General features: G+C 45.6%; 3 protein-coding genes across 9 annotated transcripts in view; 2 read left to right on the forward strand and 1 right to left on the reverse strand.

Annotated features, from left to right (window-relative positions):
• Positions 1–2,406, reverse strand: part of LOC133415227 (dynamin-2) — a 27,302-nt gene extending 24,896 nt beyond the window's left edge. The window contains exon 1 of one of the 6 annotated variants that reach the window (XM_061701134.1): positions 1,586–2,406. In XM_061701134.1, coding sequence (XP_061557118.1) covers positions 1,586–1,746 — 161 coding nt within the window. In that variant the 5' untranslated portion in view covers positions 1,747–2,406. The remainder of the gene's footprint in view (positions 1–1,585) is intronic. The other 5 variants (XM_061701135.1, XM_061701132.1, XM_061701130.1 and 2 more) reach the window with 5 other exon arrangements.
• Positions 2,284–8,888, forward strand: qtrt1 (queuine tRNA-ribosyltransferase 1). Of its 2 annotated transcripts, XM_061701138.1 has the most exons (10): positions 2,284–2,575; positions 3,117–3,185; positions 3,270–3,408; positions 4,276–4,470; positions 4,804–4,942; positions 5,012–5,087; positions 5,158–5,267; positions 6,132–6,216; positions 6,539–6,670; positions 7,580–7,665. In XM_061701138.1, exons 1-9 carry the CDS (start codon positions 2,294–2,296, stop codon positions 6,653–6,655), a joined length of 1,212 nt encoding a protein of 403 aa, XP_061557122.1. In that variant the 5' UTR covers positions 2,284–2,293; the 3' UTR covers positions 6,656–6,670; positions 7,580–7,665. The 2 variants fall into 2 exon arrangements, with proteins under 2 accessions (XP_061557122.1, XP_061557121.1); XM_061701137.1 differs by lacking the exon at positions 6,539–6,670 and having other exon boundaries at positions 7,580–8,888.
• A 2,242-nt stretch (positions 8,889–11,130) lies between these two features.
• The window catches only part of kcnt2b (potassium sodium-activated channel subfamily T member 2b), a 40,454-nt gene continuing 30,022 nt past the window's right edge, over positions 11,131–21,562 (forward strand). The window contains exon 1 of the mRNA XM_061699824.1: positions 11,131–11,428. Within this exon, the coding sequence (XP_061555808.1) occupies positions 11,340–11,428 (89 nt within the window). The 5' untranslated portion in view covers positions 11,131–11,339. The remainder of the gene's footprint in view (positions 11,429–21,562) is intronic.

Raw genomic sequence — 21,562 nt, forward strand, 5'->3', positions numbered from 1 at the left:
ATAAAGATGATTCTGATATGCTTTTAATCACAGTAATGAAAGAATATACAGTGGAACCTCTCCAGTTAAGTAAGATCCGTTTCTTCTGTGAACGCTGGTTAATTTGTATTAAAATCAAACTCTCCCATAAGCTTTGATGTAAACTGAATTCATATGTCCATCATAGGAGTGTAAAAATAAAAGAATAGCTATATTAATATGTTCAAAGAATTGTACATGCATTCTTTTTGCTTTGAAGCTTTGATGATGTGCAACGGATGGGTTACGGTTACATTCCGGCCGGCCCTCTTAGAAGAAACTATGGGGCCACGCGCACACACTGACCGCATGTACAGTATACAATTTTGAGCTCAATATTATTTAGTGTTCATTTAGGTTTGGGAACACATATTGTATTTTAATACATTTGGATCCCTTAACCGTGAGTCACGCCGACAAGCGCACACCCGTTCTTATGAAACTTCCCAGGCACCTCCCTAAGTATTACCATGTTTGTCGCACCTGCAACACACCAATACTGGCTGGGTTGCATCAAGGGAATGACAATTAAAAAAGGTCACTTTTTGCATAGTTTGACGGCGGGCGGTGAAAATGAGATCTCAGTGACTGTCTTCGATTATATCTTGATACGTGTCAAGTATCTCACTGTACAACTGAAAACAAAACAACAACAACAACAAAAGAACGCAGCCCAGCACAGTTTTGCGTTCTTCTCGGCGAGCAAGTTACGACAGGCTCCCTAAGCCAGCGTCTATCTAATGCTGATTTTCTGTGCTTCCTCTTGTCTGCAAGACGACTCTTAAGCCGGCACAGGTTGGGCGACAATCGCTGTGAAAACCTGCTCGACAAGCTGGCTGAAAGTCAGCTTGTTTGGTCTCTCTCATCTGTGGGCGGATCGTATTCGCTGCGGAAGTGGGAAAGGACAAATTGCAATGAGAATGGAGAGACATTACGACCTCAGAGCAATGCCCGAAAAGTAACAAAAGAGGAAGATGCACAAGGAAGTTGTGTCTATCCGCAGTCTCCACTTTTACACGAAAATGTTGAAAGGGAGCCTATTGTACAAGGCAAGTGCTGTAAGTCCAGCTGCAACAATCCACATTCTGCAATGGAAAGGGAGCTCAAAGTGAATTTGAATCAAGATTAAAAAAAAACAACAACAACTATTCGACTTCGATTCAGTAAACGCACACAATCAGATATGAATATGTCACTGGTGTGGGTGTGGCATTTAATTGCATTTATCGTGACAATACGCGTGCACTGAACATATTTGGGCATATTCAGAAGACATTTGACCTTGCTTTTTGGGTGAACCAACATTCATGGGAAGTCAAGCAAAAACATTTACATAAAGCTTATATAAAAGTTATTTCCAAGTTGTGAGTGCAGTCACTCCCAAAACAGTTTTAGACAGCCTGTATGAGTTCGCATTGACTGTTAGCTTCACTGTATGAAAAGTTCCTTTGTTGGAATTGTTTAAGCACACAATGGACAAGCAAAACGCATATTGAGAATGTTTTAAGACTAAAAAATATACATTAAACTAATATGTCACAATCGAGGTTAGCTCGTTCAAGCTTACCTGCCGACAAAATTCTCCAAAACGGAGCTTTTCCCAGCACTCTGCCCGCCGACCACGGCAATCTGAGGAAGGTCCAAATTGCAACTTTGCCCGATGGAGCTGAAGGCGTCCTGGAGCTTGTTGATGAGGGGAATCAGGTCTTCCATGCCCCGGTTCCCCATGGCGTCGTTAGCTCGGGGGAGCTCCTCCGCACAGAGCAAAACAAGCGGAGGCTAACGTTAGCTCGACTACGTTAGCGACAAGGTGCTCACCGGAATACTGTTTCTGTGAAGTCTACTTCAAAGAGCCGAGACTTTTTCCTCCCCTCAGAGGGAATTATTTTTTTTTTTTATTTATTTTTTTTTTTTTAAACAACTAGTGCGGCTCCCGGCATGTAATTCACACGGCTAGCATTTCGTGTTCTTCTGAGGACATTTGCTAATCGTTCAGTCAATCGAAGCGGACGGAAAAGTCGAAAAACAAAACTTCCTCTACACAAACACTATCCGGTCAGTAGAGACTACATCCGATCTGCACCGGTAAATTAAGCCTCGCCTTCTTCCTGTCAATTTCAGGCTTCCATTGGCTATTTTTGCTGCCACTTCTAAATACACTCTTTTGATTGGATAGATTAAAACCACTACGGCCCTCTACGGAAATGTCTGCCTTTCCTATTGGTCGACCTGTACGTCACTCAACCACTTCCCTTGTCATGTGGACCTCACCAACATGGCCGCCACTAGTGCTCGTGTGGAAACACCGCCGAGCACGAACATGTCTTTTAAGAAAGCGCTCGCCGTCGCGTCTCCCCTCACTTTACACATCATCGCGGAGTGTCCGGTGACAAAAGCGAGGGCGTGCGACCTGAAGCTGCCGCACTGTACCGTCAGCACGCCGGTTTTCATGCCGGTCGGCACCCAGGGGACCATGAAGGGAATCACCGCCGATCAACTGGACGCGCTGGGATGTCAGATATGTCTCGGGAACACGTACCACCTGGGGATGAGGCCGGTACGGAAGCCCCACATAGCATGCAAATATGCCCCCTCAGGCAGTGTTGCCCATATCTGTATTGAGCGAAGGCACATATTTTACCATAGAAAAAATATCTCAATGCACAACACCAAACAAAATGTCACAAAAAAGTGGATACACGGTTTAATTATGTATCTCTCGTGGAAGCGCATTTAATCATTCTTCCTGTCACTATATGTCGCTGGCATAGATCGATGAAGAAAGAGAGAGATTTTTGGCGGTAATAATCATTTTCTTATAAGTGGACACTGGCTGGAAATCAGTGGCATACGATGAGATCATGTGTTCCATTTGTCGAGTCATACAATTTCATTGTAACAGCATCCACACACACGCAGAGCCTAAACAAGTTGGGGGTGCACCGTGAGATTTTCAAGTTGTGAAAAGTGTGGGTATTGAACCCTTCCATTGGGAAAAGTGTGGCTGTTTGAAACAACCACATACCCCACGGATGTGACGCATTGTTTTCAGCAGCGTACCAGCTCATGACCCGCGCTATTTTGTTCCGCTTCTGAAGGGGCCCGATTTGATCGAAAAGGCCAACGGTTTGCATGGATTCATGAACTGGAAAAGGAATCTGTTGACGGTAACGTTTTTAAGAGACATGCCGTCGTCCCAATTGCAATAGGAGACCACACGTCAATAACGACTGCATTTTCTTCGCTTGAAGGACAGCGGAGGCTTCCAGATGGTGTCTCTCGTCGAACTCTCGGAGGTAACAGAGGAAGGGGTCACGTTCAAGTCCCCCTACGACGGCGAAACCATCCTGCTCAGTCCGGAAAAGTCCATCGCCATACAGAATAGTCTCGGTCAGTGATTCCCGGCGACTTGTGTCAGGAGTGTATTTAGTCATTTGGATGCCCGATGCCAACCTGCTCGTGGGGCTCTCCACATCCGCGTACTGCAAAGCGTTATTCGTTAATATTAATGTTTATCATCAACTCAAATGTGAATTTTAGAAACTTGTCCAACAAGTGAATTTTTTGACAAAAAAGGCTTGTTTTGCTCTCACCTTCTCTGGGATAACTGCGTCATTTTCCTCACAGCGCGCCAACAGGCTTGTGTTGCTACCCTCTGCGCATGTGCAGTAAGAGGATGGATTAGTCCATTGCATGAGGAGGCAGGGGGAGCGCTCTAAACGATCACGAGAGTTTAAGCATTTCTCTGTGTTTTCAAGCACACAAATGAAGACTGAAACAATAATAATTGCGTTAACGCCGTGAAAGATGATCAGGTCTGCTGCGGGAAATTATACAATTTCACTGAATTGGTCTAAAAAGTATTTTATTTATATCGTTCTATGCTAGTGACATATCGTGACAGGTAGAATAATTAAATGCTCTTCCACTAGATGGACACCTGTTGCCATTCATACAACAGAATGATAGGCTGTCTTTTCAACTAAACAGGCCCATATTTTACACTTAGAAGAGTAAATTGAGACAAAATCCTCCTTATTTTAATATATATATATATATATATATATATATATATTTATTTTCTGACATCTTTGTTTGCTGGCATGCCGTGAGATTTTTAGTATGTCGTATATGTGCCTTGGCTCAACAAAGGTTGGGGAAACACTGGTCAAGGTTTAAGATGATTGAATAGCGCAATCGTGACAGTGCTATGTGGAACGCAATTAGCATCTCCCGCGTTGTTTACGATCGTCGCAGGGTCGGACATCGTGATGCAGCTGGACGACGTGGTGAGCAGCACGGTGACGGGGCCGCGCGTGGAGGAGGCCACGCACCGATCCATTCGCTGGCTGGATCGCTGCATCGCCGCCAACAAGAACCCGCACAAACAGAACCTTTTCGCCATCATCCAAGGCGGACTGAACGCCGGGCTGCGCAAAACCTGTTTGGACGGTACTCCGTCTTATTCTCTTGTTAGACTCCGATCCCACATCCATCCATTTTCTACGGCGCTTTTTCTCATTCAGATCGCGGGTGAGCTGGCGCTTATCCCAGCCGAAATCGGGATAGGCTGCATTTCACCCGCAACTAATGAGGACAAACGCTATTGAAAATGAATGGACTATAAATCCAATTCATCTTAGTTGGGCACAAAATTGTCATTTATTTAACAGTATGTTTATTATTGTGGTGTAAAATAATCCTATTTTGTGTTGGATCCCATTCGATTGCGCACCTAACGTGAGCATCTGGGTGAACGTTAACGTTCCCCGCGTGTCCTTTTAGAAATGACTAAACGTCCCGTTCCTGGCTTTGCCATCGGGGGCCTGAGCGGAGGGGAAGAGAAGGATGACTTCTGGCGGATGGTGACGCTCAGCACTGACCACCTGCCTCGAGAAAAACCTCGCTACCTCATGGGCGTGGGGTCAGTACGAGGGGCCTAAAGAAGACGCGTCCTCTTTCAGCTGTAACTGACCTGCGATCTGTGCCGCAGATACGCCGTGGACCTGGTTGTGTGCGTCGCTTTGGGCTGCGACATGTTCGACTGCGTCTTTCCCACCCGGACGGCGGTAAGACCCCCGCCCCGACGTGACTCGACTTTGAAACGAATACAATTCTGTCACATTCGCGGGTCCTCAGAGATTCGGCTCGGCGCTGGTGCCCTGGGGATCCCTGCAGGTGAAACAGAAGCAGTATGCCAAGGACTTTCAGCCCATAGACCCTGACTGCCAGTGTCCAACCTGCAAAAGGTTAGCTGGAGATTCGGGTTGCATTTCTGGAAAGTTTCGAGTACATTTTCGTGAGGGATTTTGAAAATATTTTGCATGGGATTTAACTGTGCATTGAGGGTAAAGGAATCAAAAAGTATACTATTCAAGCATAAATATAAACATTTTGTTTTGTTACACGCAGTCATCCATGCAAAATAATACATTTTTTAAAAAACATGACATTTCAGCAGAATTTTAAATATTGAATGCTGAGTTCAATTTTACTCATGCTCCCCGACCCAACCTCTTCAGGGAAAAAAAAGTCCCATTTAAAATGCTAAATGATGCATTATAAATGTATTAATGTTATAAAAATGGAATATTTGGCCTCAAAATGTACAACACTGGATGCAAATGACTAAAGAGTCTGTGATGGGCACCTGCAAGATCCAACACAAAAGACGACCTATTTGCCTTTACAAAGCTAATAAAGATCTCTCAGTATGAGAGGCAGAACCACAACAATAAACAACTGAGCGTGATTATATTTACAAAGGCGGATTTTTTGATACAGCTCTTGTATTGGATCATATCAAATATTTATACAAGAGTGTAATGGATAAGTGCATAAAGTGAGAGTCTACGACTAATATTTTTCTTCCCAACCTCCATTTGCATAAATTCACCAACACCTTTTTCAGAGTGTATACGGCTTGCTGTGTGTACTACTAAAAAAAAAAAAAAAAAACCTCAGAGAAAGTGTTATTAAAAAAATAAATAAAAGTAGTTAAACCACAGTGTTGAATTAAGTATGGTTCCCCCGAGGACTTCATAGACATTAAAATGGCCCCTGGTAAGAAGAAATATATCCACATTCAAAAACGTGTGTGTGTTCTGTTTCAGACACAGCCGGGCGTACCTGCACGCTCTGTTTAAGAGCGACACCGCAGCCATGCATCACGTTACCGTCCACAACATCGCCTACCAGGTAACTAGAGTGACCAAGTATCTTCAGCGTGCATTTAATACCAGAAAACACAAAGGGGAAGAACAAAAAACACAGTGGAACCTGAGGTCATATGGTTGCACCAAAAATACACCTCGAAAGTCACACAAAACATGTTGCGCGTCGTTGGCAAGTCTGGCAAGATCTCAGTTTCGTGAGCATCAAAGAACTCTTACCAGACGTTTTTTTGCTTTTTCTTTGTCTTTTTTTGGGCGGGCAAGTACTTCAAAAGCTATAACAAAGGAAGGTAACACTGTCATCAAGATTCATGTCAGCCGTAATTCTCTTATTTTTGCGCCCACAGTCGAATGCTAAAACTGAGAGGACAAGCTCGACTTTGCCGAAGCGTCGTACGTTGGGATCGTGGCAAACCGAAGACCCCCTGTTATCTAGTGCTCGTCTCGAGGTCTGCGCTGAGTGAGAGATTTCAAGTCAGGTCCGTGCGACAGACAGTGCAATATATGACTCATCCTTCAAACTGTGCAAAGCGACAAGAACAAAACAGTGGGGAGTGTCACTCATTATAATCCTTGGTAATACACGCACACACGCGCGCTGTCTACTTATACAACACATCACTATTCAAAAGGGGGCCTCCCCGATCACATTAAAGCCGCACAATCTGGGCGACTTGGCGATTCGTCGACGAGCCACGCTCCCAACGGGATGAAGGACGAGCTTTTTTAGCAGCGTTAGCAAGTTACACAAATAGTTTTCCCCACCGTCCGCCTCAGTTGTGTTTGCCAAACGACAGCGCTAACCCCCTTTAGCATTTACTGTTACCTGGAGTCAATATTGCGCTGCCCTGGGGATGTTTGCTATACACCCTGAGGACCCTGTAAAGTTGCAAACAGAGAAAATGTAACCTTTTTAACAGAAGTCCAGCTCTCAAAGCAAGACCGTCACACATGATTTTCACACACACAAAAAATAATAATAAAACAATTGGGAGTTGTGGTGCAAAGGCCATATGGAGGAGCCCTTTGAATTTTGGTAAGGATCTGGATAAAGGTCACTATGGTGACAGCACCCCCAAAAATTATAATGGCATCGACTATCCTCCATGAAACAGGAAGTAGCCTCCCAGCTAACCAATAGATGGACAAACAAACACAAATACTGTAAACTCTACATACTATATTTTGACCTTGGTGGAGGTTTGAACTCTACTGAGTGACATTCAAATTACACAGTAAATCGTCGGACAGATACAGTTAGCAGGACAACACAAACGTGGTGTTGGCGAACGTCTGCGCCCAACCGAGTGCCATTCTGGTTACATGCGGTCGTTGTCGCATTGCTCAAACCCAATTTCATGTGACCTGTATGTTTTTCTCACCTGCAGCTCAACCTGATGCGCTCCGTGCGACACAGCATCGTGGAAGGCCGCTTCCCGGACTTTATACGCGCCTTCATGCGCCGAATGTTCCCCTCCCGCGACCAGTACCCCGGCTGGGCTGTGGATGCTCTCGCCTCCGTCAACATCACTTTGGAGTAACGCCACAGACAATCCTTTTTTTTTTTATACTATACATATATGTGCAGCAGAGCGACATATTTCCTATCTGTGCAGCACAGCGACATATTTCCTATCTTTTTTTAAAAGGATGATTATCGTTTTTTTGTTTTTTTGTTTTTTTATTCGTTGTTTACATTTGCATTACCCTGTTTTGTGGGTGCGTGGGCGTTTGGGGAGAAAAGTGCAGCTTTAGTTGAACATGATGGAGCCTTTATTATGTGGCACGGCGACAACTTGCAGCCTGGGCAAATTGTCCTCGGAGTAGACATTATGGTAATGTGCCACTGGATGAGGTTTAAATGAGGATCAGAAAGAAAAAAAGAACACACACATGCACACAAACTGTCTCGAGGGATGCGCTTGAATTTTTGTGCTGTCGCCATGGTTACGTGGCGAGGCCCACCCACTTGAAAGGAGAAATGTTTTTCGCCTCGCCTGTCATGCTCTCTGCACGGATGAGCGTGTTTAAAGAAGGCGTGTCGTTCACCGCCGGCACGGATATGGTGAGCGCGTGCATTTCGGCGTTCTGCTGTCCATTGATTGCAACAAGACGAGCGGAGTGTGTGCTCGTCTTTACGGCCAGCAGAGGGCAAAATCTCAACATAAACTGGTCATGTATACACGACCAAACATTGGCATCAATAGCAATTGGTCATAGGTGATAGAAACTGTGCACTTGCAGATGATTAACACATTCACTGCCATTGACGGCTTTAGAAGTCAAATATCCATGTTAACTAGGAAGGCTGACAGTGAATGAGTTAATCGTGACTTTTAAACTACAGCTGTTGCCTTTGTCCTCTTTCACATCACATTTGCTTTGCAGTGTGTGAATGAGCACGTGCTCCTCACACATACTGATTTTTAACATCTTAAAGCTATAAACTGCGATTTGTGGCGCCCCCTAACGCTGGAGTTCAGCATTACAACAAATCCTTCATGGCTACGATATGACGTAGGCTAACCGCTTGTCTGGCCTTCTCCTCCTCCATCCAACCTCGCATGCTTCCACCGCCTCCTGTGTGGCTCAGTCGACCTGCACACTCTACTCTTGTCATGGCTTTTTGTTTGTTTGTTTGTTTTGTTTTTAAATAGATGTTGATTATAGTTTTAACAGACTTTTAAAAACTGTTAATACAAGGAAAGAAATCACCATGTGTGCTTCCTTACTTATAGTGTGTGTTGTAACTCAAGACGACCAACACGACACACCACACACGACAACCACACCGACTGCCACGAGTCTCCTCCACGTAAACAGATGTCTGCGGCAGTACCAGGCTTGACCAGTGGAGGCGGCATGGTGAAGAAGAATTAAAAGCAGTGATGCTAACTGTTAGCTGGTCAGGTACATTGCAGTACAGTTGCCTGCTGTTGTTTCTACCGTGGTGAATGTGAGACATGTTATTCAAACACTCAACACAACCAGATACAGGTTGCCTCCTCATTGGCCAGCAATCTGTATCAGTCATGCACAACTGGGGAGTCTGTTAACTGCGTGTTGACCAAACACAAAGAATTTGCCATGGCAAATACTGAACAGGTTTCGTATTTACGATTGCCAGCGTGGAGCATTTTCCAAGCAGATCAAGAATGAAAAATCACTCTTAACAAACCCCACACCACAGGATAATCGCGCAGGATAATCTCTGAGAGACATCCGCGACTCGGGCCTTTGCTGACTTTGCCGGAAGACGGCAATTGAGCTCCGATCGAGCCCGATTAACCCCACTTAACACTCCTGACCACGTTAATGCGGACGTCTTATTTAGGACTGTGTGCTACTTGCACTTATACTGACATTATGCAATTGTACCAGTTAACATCTAGCTATTCACTAGTAGTACTCGTAAAAAACAGTTCTAGTCCTAGTAGTATGCCAAAGTTGTCCTACTTAACGAGTGTGCAGAACTGGCGCGCAGTCGCGGATAAAAACGTCACTTGTAAGACATTCGCATTCTATGGTGCGGCCTAGTTCTGCTTGCGCGCTGAATTGTCTTAACTAGTGAGGAGGACAAGGAGCGCACTTGTACCCCTTTTTAAATAAACGTCACAGCGAGCAAAACCCGCTCCCGTGCCAAATAAAAAGCGACTCAACAAACGAAATGCATATTTGTGTATCGCTTTTTTTCCCACCCTACCCATATTCTGTCGTCTCTGCGATTACGATATCTTAATTAATCGCGGGATTATATTTACAGTTTGCGTGCTAGCTGTTTATTTTGGAATATGCCCGGTGAGAGAGGGAACGAGGACGGGGGTTGAGGCGGGGGTTGGGGGGCTTAGTCGCCAAGTCGTGCAGAATCGTGTTACCGGGCCTTGGAAAAGTTGTTTATTCACCGCGTTAATTGGTACGTGACGTCATGTATTGGGGTGGGGGTGGGGGGGGGGCGGTTCAGCGAAGCGACATGGCAAACGGAGAACTTGCGAGTGCAAAGGTCAGCGGCAGGCCGCTTGCGACGGGCGCTTGAAGGTCGAAGGGAGCGCGTGGCTGCAGGAAACTGTTCTTCTCCTCATCAAGCTTCATTGGTGTGCATATGGAATTCTCTTCTTTTTTTTTTCAAAACACACCAGCCGCAGCATTTAGGGCGGCCGCACAAAGTAAACAAGAGCCAAGACAATCGCATCCGCCTTGACATCGATGTTTCATGTTGAGAGCGGTTTCTGATCTTTTGGTTTATTTGGTTAAGCTAAAACAAGCCGAGGCAAAATAGTAGAAACGGCTTTCACTACACTTGTTTCAAATTGTTTCCCCCCGCAGATCGTGTACGACCTCCAAGTCATAATGACAAATATGACGAAAAGGGGACTTAGGGGGGATTTGCAAACTACCTCTTTGCGGCAGATTTGGATTGCTTGCGTACCTAAAGAAATGTCTCGTTGATGTAAATGTATATAAAACGGACCCCTGGGCCGATTAACAACCGCTCTCGATACAACGTAGGGTCGGTCTTCTTTTTTCCCCCCACCACCCTGGTACTAGTGGTGAGCAGGCCTGCCTCACAGTTGTGAGATTCTGGGTTTGAATCCCAGCTCTGCGTGCCCCGCCTCTTGCCCGCTGCGATTGGCTCCGCTGCACGAGGACGAGCGCAGAACACCGATTGATTTGCTCGTCCTCTACAAATGAGTTATCTCTGTGAAAGGAGGATTTTGGTATTCGACTTGGATTATGCAGGTGTGCCTAATGAAGTGGCCGGTTAGTGTCAATGTGCAAAGTCCAACCAAAGTCATCGAAACGCAGTTCCATTGTGCAGTTTTCCGAATTGTTTGGACCGGATGTGATTCGAATGCGCAGGGGTTCCTAATATTGTGGCCCGGCTGGTCGCTCATCCCCAGTGGCTGGCCGCGTCCGTGCGGGGAGGATGCTGCGGAGGAGCGACGCACGCAACCAGTCGCTGCTCTCCGGCTGCCAAAGTGGATCGTCAGCCGCCACCTGTCGCCGAGTCCAGCCCAGTTGTAATTCGGGACCGAGCCGAGGCCGACCAAAAAGAAGCACCATGTCGCCGGCGGTGATGCTGCGATAAGGACGGAGAGGAGCGGAGGCTTTTGGGCTGGTTCTGCGGTGCAGCTCCGAGGAGGAAGCGGGATGGTCGAACTGGAGAAGGAGGTGCTCCCGCTGCCCCCGCGGTACCGGTTCCGAGACCTGTTGCTCGGGGACTGGCAGACCGACGACAGGTAAGGCGTGCTGCCGACGGAGCTGCGTGTTTTTACGCACGCGCGGCGCGGCGCTGCGCATCTTTTTTGGGGGGGCGCAAATCAAAGTGGCAGCGTCATCTCCGTGCGGTCTTCGTCTCGTGGGCTTGTTGTCGCCCGCAACAGGTCCACTTGTTTAGCAATACGCGCGCATGCGCCAGCGGCTCGAACCACGCCAAAAACACGACTTACTAACTTGATCTTTTCTTTTCTTTTCTTTTTTTCTTTTTTTTGCCGCAAGTGCACGCTTGTTAGGTCAAACTCCATTTCTCAAAGGTGTCGCACGCAGCTTCTCGCCTTCTTCCGGTGTCTCCCGCTGTCACGAAGGCTGAGATTCATGTCGAGCGGACCGTCCGCCACCCGCACCGGCAATTGTGGCCAAGCGGCTGGCAATCAACCTCCGCTTACGCTCCATTTGCACGCCGCCGCCTTCCACTCGCTATATGATGCTATGCGCCGCTTAATATGGATATTTCATTCAGACGTCTAATGGAAACGACGTCTGAATGAAATATGTCAGGGCGCGAGCGGCTGTTTGTTGTTGTTGTTTGTTTGTTTGTTTGTTTGTTTTTTAAAGTGCACCAAAGTTGCAAACGTTTCCAAAGGTTCCCGAAACCGATGCGAGAAGTGGGCGACGGCCCACTCGAACGCACACAAACGTCAGCCGATTTCCACGTTCATCACATCACGTGTTTGCAGGACGCCATCTTGGAAAAAGGCAAACTCAACTGCAGAGGGTACCGGACTTTTGTCAATGGAGAGGAGGCCCTGGTTGTGCAAATGCTTGACGAAGGACATCTTATCGTCACGTCAAATCTTTCTAGCTACCAACTTGCCATATCAACCGGTCCATCTGTTTACCCATCGAGCGATCAACCGACCTAATTTATCTACCGATCCATTCATTTCTCCATCTATCTACCTACCGATTTACCGTCCTAGCTTACTTACTTACCTAACGCACTGACCAATTGACCGAGCAACCTACCGGTCTTGCAAACTGGATTCATTCCATTTGTTTTGAAAGGAAATTTAAAAAAAAAAAAAAAAAAAAAACATAACTATTTGGTGTATATCAACCCCCCGGCAAGTATCCTGGTCCCTAATGTTTTCAAACATTACAAAATGGGGCATACGTGCCGTGTTTAGAGCGCTCGCTCGAGTTTGCTCACTCGCCGCGACCAGTCACCTTCAAGCGGCGAGCCATTTGTGCGCGAATTGGCGACGGAGGACTAAAGTTTCTTAAGGAGTGCGGAAGAGCAGCATGGCCTCAGTCACCTGATCACGCGGACCTTTGACACTGGAGCTCGGCAGTTAGTCCGGACACCTCACTTGAAACATTTCTTCAGGGAATGCTAACAAAGAGACACGAGAGAAGTGTGTGTCTGTGTGTGTATTGGCCTGACAGATGTTGCTGCAATACCCTGCAAACACAGTAAGATCAAGGGAAAAGGACAAGCTCTAAAAGGTATGCGGGCTGTGTTTGCCAGATGATCACAGGAGGGGGGGTGATGGGGGGGGGGGGCGGGGCGGGGGATTTCAGTCGGAAAGTTCAGCACTTCAACTGAACTGGACTATTTTCGAGCAACATGAGTGACGGCGCAAACATGGCGGACGCGTGTTGTTGACGCCGTGTTGAAAATGCAGTTCTTTGGCAGAGGAATGCCGTTTTATCACAATTTCAAAAGGGCTCGGGGCATTGGTGACTCAAAAATTGTTTTTTTTTAAAAATAAAAATTGACAAGGGAACTCACCTCAATGTAGTAATATTAGTCGTTCTTTGTAGAGGATAAAGACTACGCCTGTGAGTATTGTTATATGATCTGTCTACATGTGTTTCGGCCACCGTGTGTGTTCAAATATCAGTTGCTTCGAGGGTTCGAAAACTGCGACTTTCGATGTTAACCATTGGCACGCCAATTTCATTTCCCACTATCTGTTAACATGAAGCTCGCGGGCCATTCTTCAGGAAACGTCGTTTGGTTGTTTTAAATTTGATTCATTTATTTTGTTTGTACTTTTACGCTCGACTTCAACTGGGAGTTTTCTTTTTGGATAAATTGCTCACTTTTTCGCCAAACTGCTGTTTATTGTGGAGTTAAGATGAGTTTTACTGCAACCACCCAGCTCTCTTATCTCAAGTTTGCACTTGTAAGTCAAAGCAATTCATTTCATCATGTTTTGTTATCAGTTGATTATTTGTGTCAAGAATGTGGTCAATTCCAAAATAATGATCTTTTAAATGCACTTTTTGTTTAGAGGAAACATTCAAGGGTCCTGTTGATGCCTTTATTTAAAAAAAAAAAAAAAAAAAGAAATGTAATCAAAATGTAATTAGTTATATTACTTTGCGAAAGTAATTGAAATAGTTACACTACTATTCCATTGTCAACTTGTAATTGTCACCAACTCCAGTTCCAAATTAATCTTCACAACATTGTATACCGGTAACAATGTTGAATATAATTCCAAAAATGCCTCCCCTCATCTGTGGTTGAGAAAATCAAAGCCCGCTGGCAATTATTTGTGCTATGTAAATGACATGAGTAGACTTTTTTTTTTTTTTTTTTTTTTTTTTTTTTTTTTTTTTTTTAATGAATGCTTCACAGGGATGGCGAGCGAGTGCGCGTGTGTTTGTAATCACCCAAAAGCTTTCACAGATAAGCGTGTGGTGTGGGGGGGAAAAAAAAAAAAAGTGACAGTGAGATGCTGATCTCCATGCCAGGGGATCATTAGCTGCAATAAAGTGGGCAGATTAGAAAGCCGGGCCGGCCTGAGATTGATAGTGACAGAGGGATTAATTACCGGCGGATCGCACGGCATTTTGCTGCCACGCTGCATTAATGGTGGGCGAGCCTTTTATGTTGCACGAGAAGAGCAGTCATTGGTGCCTCGAAGCAGCACGTGGTGCACGTGGACACAATCTCACTCTTAACCCCTTTAACCCCCCGCCCCCCCCCCCACCCCCCTCCCCCGACTCCTCTACATCTGATTCAAGTGTCGTCAGTGTGGTGGTTTTTTTTTTCTTTATTCAAGAGCTCTCCTGTAACCTCCTGAAGACCCTCAGGTGGCACAATTTTCCACACAAAGGACGTTAAAGATGCTGCATAATTCATGGCTCGCACACGGGGGACGGGGGGGCGACACTTTTTGATTGCATTTCTAAGATCCCTCTTGCCAAACAATTGTGTGGACAGGAGGTCATGACCCTCCGGTGTAATTTGTACATTTTCGATGGTTTGCTTTGAACACTCAAAACGGGACTGAAGGGATTGAACGGAAACAGTAATGCAAACAGAGCGTAGCACCGTTGTGTATGGGTGTTAATCATTTATAGGAAATACAGCTGTGATTTAAAAAAAAAAAAAAACTGTAAATAAATGTGTCTCATATTAATGGGAACTTTGGGGGTAATTAATAGCAATAATACATTTTATTTGTATTGCACTTTACATTCATTGACCTCAAAGTGGACGACTGGTTAGGGTTTGTTCACTGGCAAATCACTGCGCAACGTCTTAGCCTTTGGGCTAAACCAATCCCGATCGTCTTCGCACCCGCAAAGTTGTGAAGCGTAACCGTATTGATGATATTTGACTTCAATTTAATCCCACTTGAAATATTAAGCATAACCGTGGACATTTGTGGTGATAGTGATAATTCCGCCGCGCAGACGGTTCATTTGTGACACGCGTCAATGACATCACGTCATTGTTAGTAGACGTGCCCATGAAATGACGTCATCGAGGAATGATCGTCTCATTTTGCCCCAAACATTCTTGGCTCCTCTGTCAACGTCCTCGTCTCCTCGATGGAATTTCTGGTGGGAGGCGCTCGCATGTAAACAGAGGAGCGACGACGGAAATTCAGATGAGACCATATATTACAGGCGCATTTGTTTTGGCTTACCCAAGGAACTGTACAGTGACCCCCCCCCCCCCCCCCCCCCCCCCCCAAGGAACAAAATACATGGTGTTCACGAAGTGCTCCACTATAACTAGCGGCGATGAGTTACGGGGAGAGGCACTCTCCGGAATCACCAACACACCTTTTGTCCTCAAAACAATGTCGTATCGAACTGTCGCCTTGGTATCTGCTCACATTTGGTCTCCGTCTACTCTTGCCCCCGCCAATATCGATGGCGCTTTTATGCACTGGCTTTAGAGTACAAATGTGCCTCTAGATATTTAGCAAATGAGACCGAGCATTGGAAATGTATCCTGTCTGTGTGTGACCAAAACCGCCGCAGCGCATGATGAGAGGAGTCACTTTGTTCAGGGGATATCACGCAGATGGCGGATGGAGGGGCGTCGTCGCTGTTCATTTCCGGGCTGGAAAAGACAGAACCTTGAACGCGAAGCAGGAATGAACCGCACATGGTCGATGGTCCGCCGCGGCCTGGGAAGCGGAGATGTCAAATAAGACCGCTGCGCCGACATCATGCCCGTCCCCTCGGGTCAATTAAAAATAAAGCCAAATTGATATCGGCAAAGGTGGGAAGCGTTCCATGTGTTCTCACAGGAGTGAAGTCAGAAGTCTTAATGAGACGACTTTTGAGGTACACGAGCGTTTCACGGCCACGGCGGCAATTCCTCTCATGTTGCATTCCGCAACTGTAGGGGATATGCTACGTCGTAGGTTACGGTCTCAAATATTTTTAGAATCGATTATCTCATTGATTAATTGCACGATCGTCTAAAAAAAAATGTCTTATGCATTATTGAACAACAAAGTGTGCGCGTGAGGTGCAGGTATTGCTGTCCACTTGGGTTCGCCATCGTCACGTTCCAAACCGTAATATCCGTGACTATGAATGTGTGCGGCTTTAACAGGTGAGGCCTGGCCAGGCAATTGATGCGGGAGTCAGCGAATGAGAGTCGAGAGGCTGTCGTGAGCGCAGGTTAGCGGCCGGCTTTAACCTGGCTAACCGTTAGCCGGTCTGCGCGCTGAGTGTCAGTCGTTAACGTAGCAGCTGGTCGTGCCTGTACAGTATGTGCTTATTAGAATTTTTTTTATTTGACGTTTGTTCAGTAAAGTGATTACAAATGCAACGGCACCGATCGATAGCTTACGTTGGCAACTTTAGACGTGCTACAACATTTAATTCCGCTTTGTCATCTCCTTTCTTGAAAGTGTGAAATGATCCCAAACTTTGGACGATCTCTTTCTTTTACGCACTCTTTCTTCCTGCCATTTTCATTTCAACACAGAGTGGTGCATGAGTCTGCGGTGACAGTAGTCCGTGTGGGACAATGATCGCTGCGAAGCTTTGATGAAGCGACTATTTTTTGTAATCGAGATATTCAAATGATTTGATTGATCGTTTCATCCCTACTAGATTTATTAGTTTTCAGTTTTTTCTTTTTAACCAAGCAAATTCCACTTAACAAACGCTTTCCGTCATTTGCGTCGCAAACCGAACCTTTTCCCCCAGAAAGCAAATGGCACAGTCGTCTAATCCTAACATCTCGTATTAAAACGCCACAAACTAGAAAGTGGTCTGCCAAAGAACACAGATAGCAGCCGCCACGACCTTTTGTTCAAGGGATTTGGACCTTTCGATTTGGACCTGTTCAACCCAAACCAGGCCACATCTCTTGGTGTGCAGCCGGCTTGATGGTCAACAAAAGGCCGACTTTTAAGGTGGAGCGAAGACGAGGTTTCTAACACAACTGCAGCATTTCTTCCCGCCGCTTTTAAGACAACTGCGGTGGAAACAGACAGCACCGCAAGGGAGTGGACCTTCGTAAGTAACGTCCGAGCGATTTCAGTGATTGGATGTTGCCGGAGGGCCTCCCCCGGTGCACGAGGCGTATCTCTAACAGGCTTGTCCACTTATCACGGCTCCCTTATTTGCAAACCATGTTAGCGTCTATTACGCAACCGGCTTGGGCCACGGCGGCGATTCCTCTCATATTTCATTCCTTTCATTTAAGACGAAACAGACGGGTGTTTTACACCGAGTTGATATAAGGGCAATTGTCTGCTCTCATCTGCGAATCATGTAATGTGAGGAGACAGATAGATTGGTATTTGATGGTTCTTAATAGAATTATGAACAGTGACTGATATATCGTTTCATACTTTGGGTGATTGTTCTTGTGTTTCCAAGGCAAAGTGTTGGCAACGAGCGACGCTTGCGCTGCGAGCGGTGAGTCGCAAACGCTCTTTCCGGCGAGGAAATGAGGCAAGGCCGATGACGTCAGGGAGCAAAAGGCCTGAGCATATTGTAACCACGGATGATACATGGAAGCTGTAATACCACGGGTTGCGCACGGTCGCCATTAAAAGCAACGCAGGGGACTAAATGGGACAGTAAAATGGAACCAACACTTCTTTATGTGTGTTACTCGCCAACGGACGTGCTATTGGCTGTTAGGAAACCGCAGTTGTTTATTTACATTCAAACTCAGCCTGCGGCAAACGTGAGCGACGTTATGCGTGCTGTGATCGTGAGATTACAATTGAAAGTAGTTGGAGTGCAAAAGATTTTTTTAGCTGGTCCTTGGTGCGAAACGTTTACGAACCACTAGATTAGGGAACGCGTTGGGAACCCTGACGTCAAGCCTATCGAACACCTTTGCGAATTTTGGCCTGGTCCCGGTGAAGTGACTGAAGACCTCATCACACAGAAATCTCGTAGCGAGTCTTCCCAAAAGAGTGGATAGAGGAAAAGGGTGGATAGGCTACGATAGCATGACAAAGAAAATGTTTTCTTCTGTTTTTAAATCCTGTGATGGCTATTTGTTCCAATATTTCTGAGTGCATAGCTCACCTATTGTCGATTATTGTCGAGAAGACATTAATAATCAGGCTGCGCACTAACATGCATACCGGGTCACTTTCCACATGCCGATTCAAAAATCCAAAGGTGTATTTTTGTTCTGATCAGATGAAAAGTGAAGATAGCGTGACACTAATTTACCTCCTACATTTGGAGACATTGACTCATGATAACCCCCCACCCACATGTCTGTTATACAGCACTTGCTTTTTTTTTGGGGGGGGGGGGGGGGGGAATTAATTATTCAACTAATTATACCTCAAAGGGAAAATTCAACTTCCACTCTACTGTAATTATTTTTTGTTGCACACTACACGGAGAACCGGATTTATTACACACTGAGCTTTGGGCAAGAGGTGGGGTACATCCTTAAGTGGTCGCCAGTCACTTGGAGAGAAAAAAAAAAAAACCCAAAACATTCCCACTCACATTCATGCCTAGAGGCAATTTCAAGTCTTCACTCAACCTGACTTGTTATCTTGTAGCATTGTGTGAGGACAACGGGTGCTGTGTGAATTAACCTGCATTAAAAACAAGATGCGTCCTTCGGGGTTTATTTATTGCCCGGACACTGTGGCATCTGCTGAAGAGGGAATCTGTTCTCTTGATCCATTGAAATGATTGCGGGAATTAGAAACGTACTCTTGGCTGGAGAGCGCAACAGACACTCGACACGGTGTACCTGTTGTATGATGAGAAATTGCGCAGGTTCTTCTTTATTTTAGACACTCAATAGTCTATAATGGTGCATTGGGGAACTGTCCATGGTCCTTCCCTGAACTGGTGTGGCCTAGTGGTTAACATGTCTGTCTCACGGTTGACAGTTCCCGGCATCAAATCTCGGCTTCAGTCTTGGTGTTGTCGATACAGTGGCATAAGAAAGATGCTGGCTTTTACAGACAGTGTGAACGGGGTTCTGTCATACCCCAGACCACTTTGGGGGCAAAAATTGGGGCTTCGATGGACAAAAAGGGTTGAAGAACAACAGTCATTAACACATTTGCCTCGGTTGGCGACCGGTCTAGGGTGCAACCCGCCGTTCACCCAGAGTCACCTGGGATACATGCCAGCTCGTCTGTGACCTTAAATGAGGACAAGCGCGACAGGGAACGAACAGATGGACGGTTGCTTGTTCCCTACGATTGGCTGGCGAACCAGGGCAGGGCAAGTTATGTTTTTATGATGCAATTCATGCCAGGCAATTCAAAGTGCTTCACAGAGGCAAATAAATCAAATGTTTACAATAAAAGAACATTTAAGAGGCAATGGGGATTTGAAACAGGAGAGTGAAAACCTTTAATAAAAATACATTCGGAAAAGTGGAGACATTATTAAATCAGTAATTCTTTAGAATACTGCAATAAAAAATAATGTTTTCAGCCCTGACTTAAAGAAAACTGGCAGTTTGAGCAGACCTCAGGTATTCAGGAAGTTTGTTCCACAGCTGAGGAGCATAATGCTTTAACTATGCCGCTTCGCTTTGTTTGGTTCTAGTTCTGTGAACGCACAATAGACGTGTCCCTGATGACCTGAGGGGTCTGAATGCTTCGTCGGGGAACGAAGACATCTTGTCTGTGTTTTGACCCAAGACCATTCGCAGCTTTGTGGACCAGCATCGAGATTTAAAATCTGTCGCTTGCCTCACACTGAAGCCAGCGGAGTGATGTAACGATTGGTGTGATACGGTCCTGATACGGATTCGTGTCGTTTTTAAGGACTCTGAAGGCCGGGGCGTACCCCGCCCGCCGCTCACCCAAAGTCAACTGGGATAGGCTTCAGCACACCTGCCACCCTAATGAGGGCAAGCGCCATAAAAAAAACTGTACACTAATGGCTTGAGATACCTGTGAGTTTAGAATTGTTTTTTTTTTTTTTTTGATACTAGCTGTCGATTGGATGATTTTTGCTTTGACTTCTGTCGTGATTTGTCACTAATATAAATAAAATTGAATGGAATTGAAGTTGCCAGCTCTGCATGGCGGCAGGTGACTCGACTCACTTCACAACAAGCGGCAGTGGGCAGATAACGCTATTCAATATTCTTCCAAAAAGAGGCTTCGAGCTGTTAATTACTACTCTCAGCTAAAGGTTACTGTCAAACTAAATGACAATTACACGTTGCGTATTTAAAACAACTACATCGCTTCCGCTCGCTCAACGGTAACGATGGAAATCGCCAGGCATATATTCTTTGTTCTCTGCGAAGAACGACTAATATGACTGCCGTACTGAGAGGCGGAGTGAGGAGCTCTCTCTACTACAGTCTCGTCGAATGTCTGTCTTATACCGCCCCCTGGTGGCCAAGACAGTCACACCAGAATGATCAGCACAACCTCAAAAATGCTTATTGGGGGTTTATCCACGATTATTCAAGAAGTTGGGGAGTTAAAAAATAAATAAATCCATACATAAACAAACTTTTTTTTCAATGCAATTATATCGATCGTCCGTGGATCTTCGCGCTTCGTGGTCCGGCCCGGTCCCTACCCTCACTGCAATAGCGGGGATCCACTGTAATGGCATTTGCATTCACTTCAATGGGGAAAGATGATTTCAGATATGTAGCATCAGGGATCACTGTAATAGCAGGTAGTAATACGATATCAGCATTTCTCAGTTTATTTCCATCCAAACCATGCAGATTGTTGTTGTTGTTTTTTTTTTTATCCCTGAATGAAAGTATTAAGGGCACCTGCGGAGCGTTTTAAGATCTCGGGCATTATTAGGCGATGATGAAAGTGTTCAAATCAATCCCCTGCTAGCGGCGTGCGGAATGAGTAACATTTTGCTCTCTCCGCATGAGGACTCATTGTCAAGCTCCCCTCAAAGATGTCACATTTCTTCGTATCCACGACTACTTTTTCTTTGTTATGCCACAAAGTCAAGTATTTCCATTTCTGCCGTCTCCTTTCAGAGGCGTAATTATCGTGAGTCTTCCTGCTTGTCCTTGTCCGATCTCAGAAGTAAAGCATCCGCCGCTCTTCACACTTGCCAACAAACGGCGTCTTGCAGCCAAATATTATTCATCCATTTAAATTGATTTTTTCGATTTTGAAAAATGGCCGGACGTTTACAGCCTATCACCTTGAAAGGCACTTTTTGTTTTGTATGATTACAAACAAAATAAATAAATAGCGGACGATGTTCCCCTGCAATTTTGCGTTTCGCTGTTGGCGCCCCTGCTATATCGCAATCGTTTTTCTTGTTGTTGTTGTTTTTTTTTTTTTTTTTTACTTAGTCTGATGCCCTCCCATGTGGGAAAGGAGAGCCACAAACAGTGAGCACTTTCACGCAGAAGCTGCTGCCGGCCACAGCTCTCACGCACAATCGCA

The sequence above is a fragment of the Phycodurus eques genome, chromosome 16 (assembly GCF_024500275.1).
Source record: "Phycodurus eques isolate BA_2022a chromosome 16, UOR_Pequ_1.1, whole genome shotgun sequence".
Classification (NCBI taxonomy): domain Eukaryota; kingdom Metazoa; phylum Chordata; class Actinopteri; order Syngnathiformes; family Syngnathidae; genus Phycodurus; species Phycodurus eques.

What these genes read in the sequence shown, in the direction of transcription:
- qtrt1 (XM_061701137.1), top strand. Translation starts at nt 2,294, where the DNA reads ATGGCCGCCACTAGTGCTCGTGTGGAAACACCGCCGAGCACGAACATG. An exon ending in GCGCAAAACCTGTTTGGACG is followed by an intron (nt 4,471 to 4,803) that starts GTACTCCGTCTT and finishes GTGTCCTTTTAG; the next exon opens with AAATGACTAAACGTCCCGTT. An exon ending in CGCTACCTCATGGGCGTGGG is followed by an intron (nt 4,943 to 5,011) that starts GTCAGTACGAGG and finishes TCTGTGCCGCAG; the next exon opens with ATACGCCGTGGACCTGGTTG.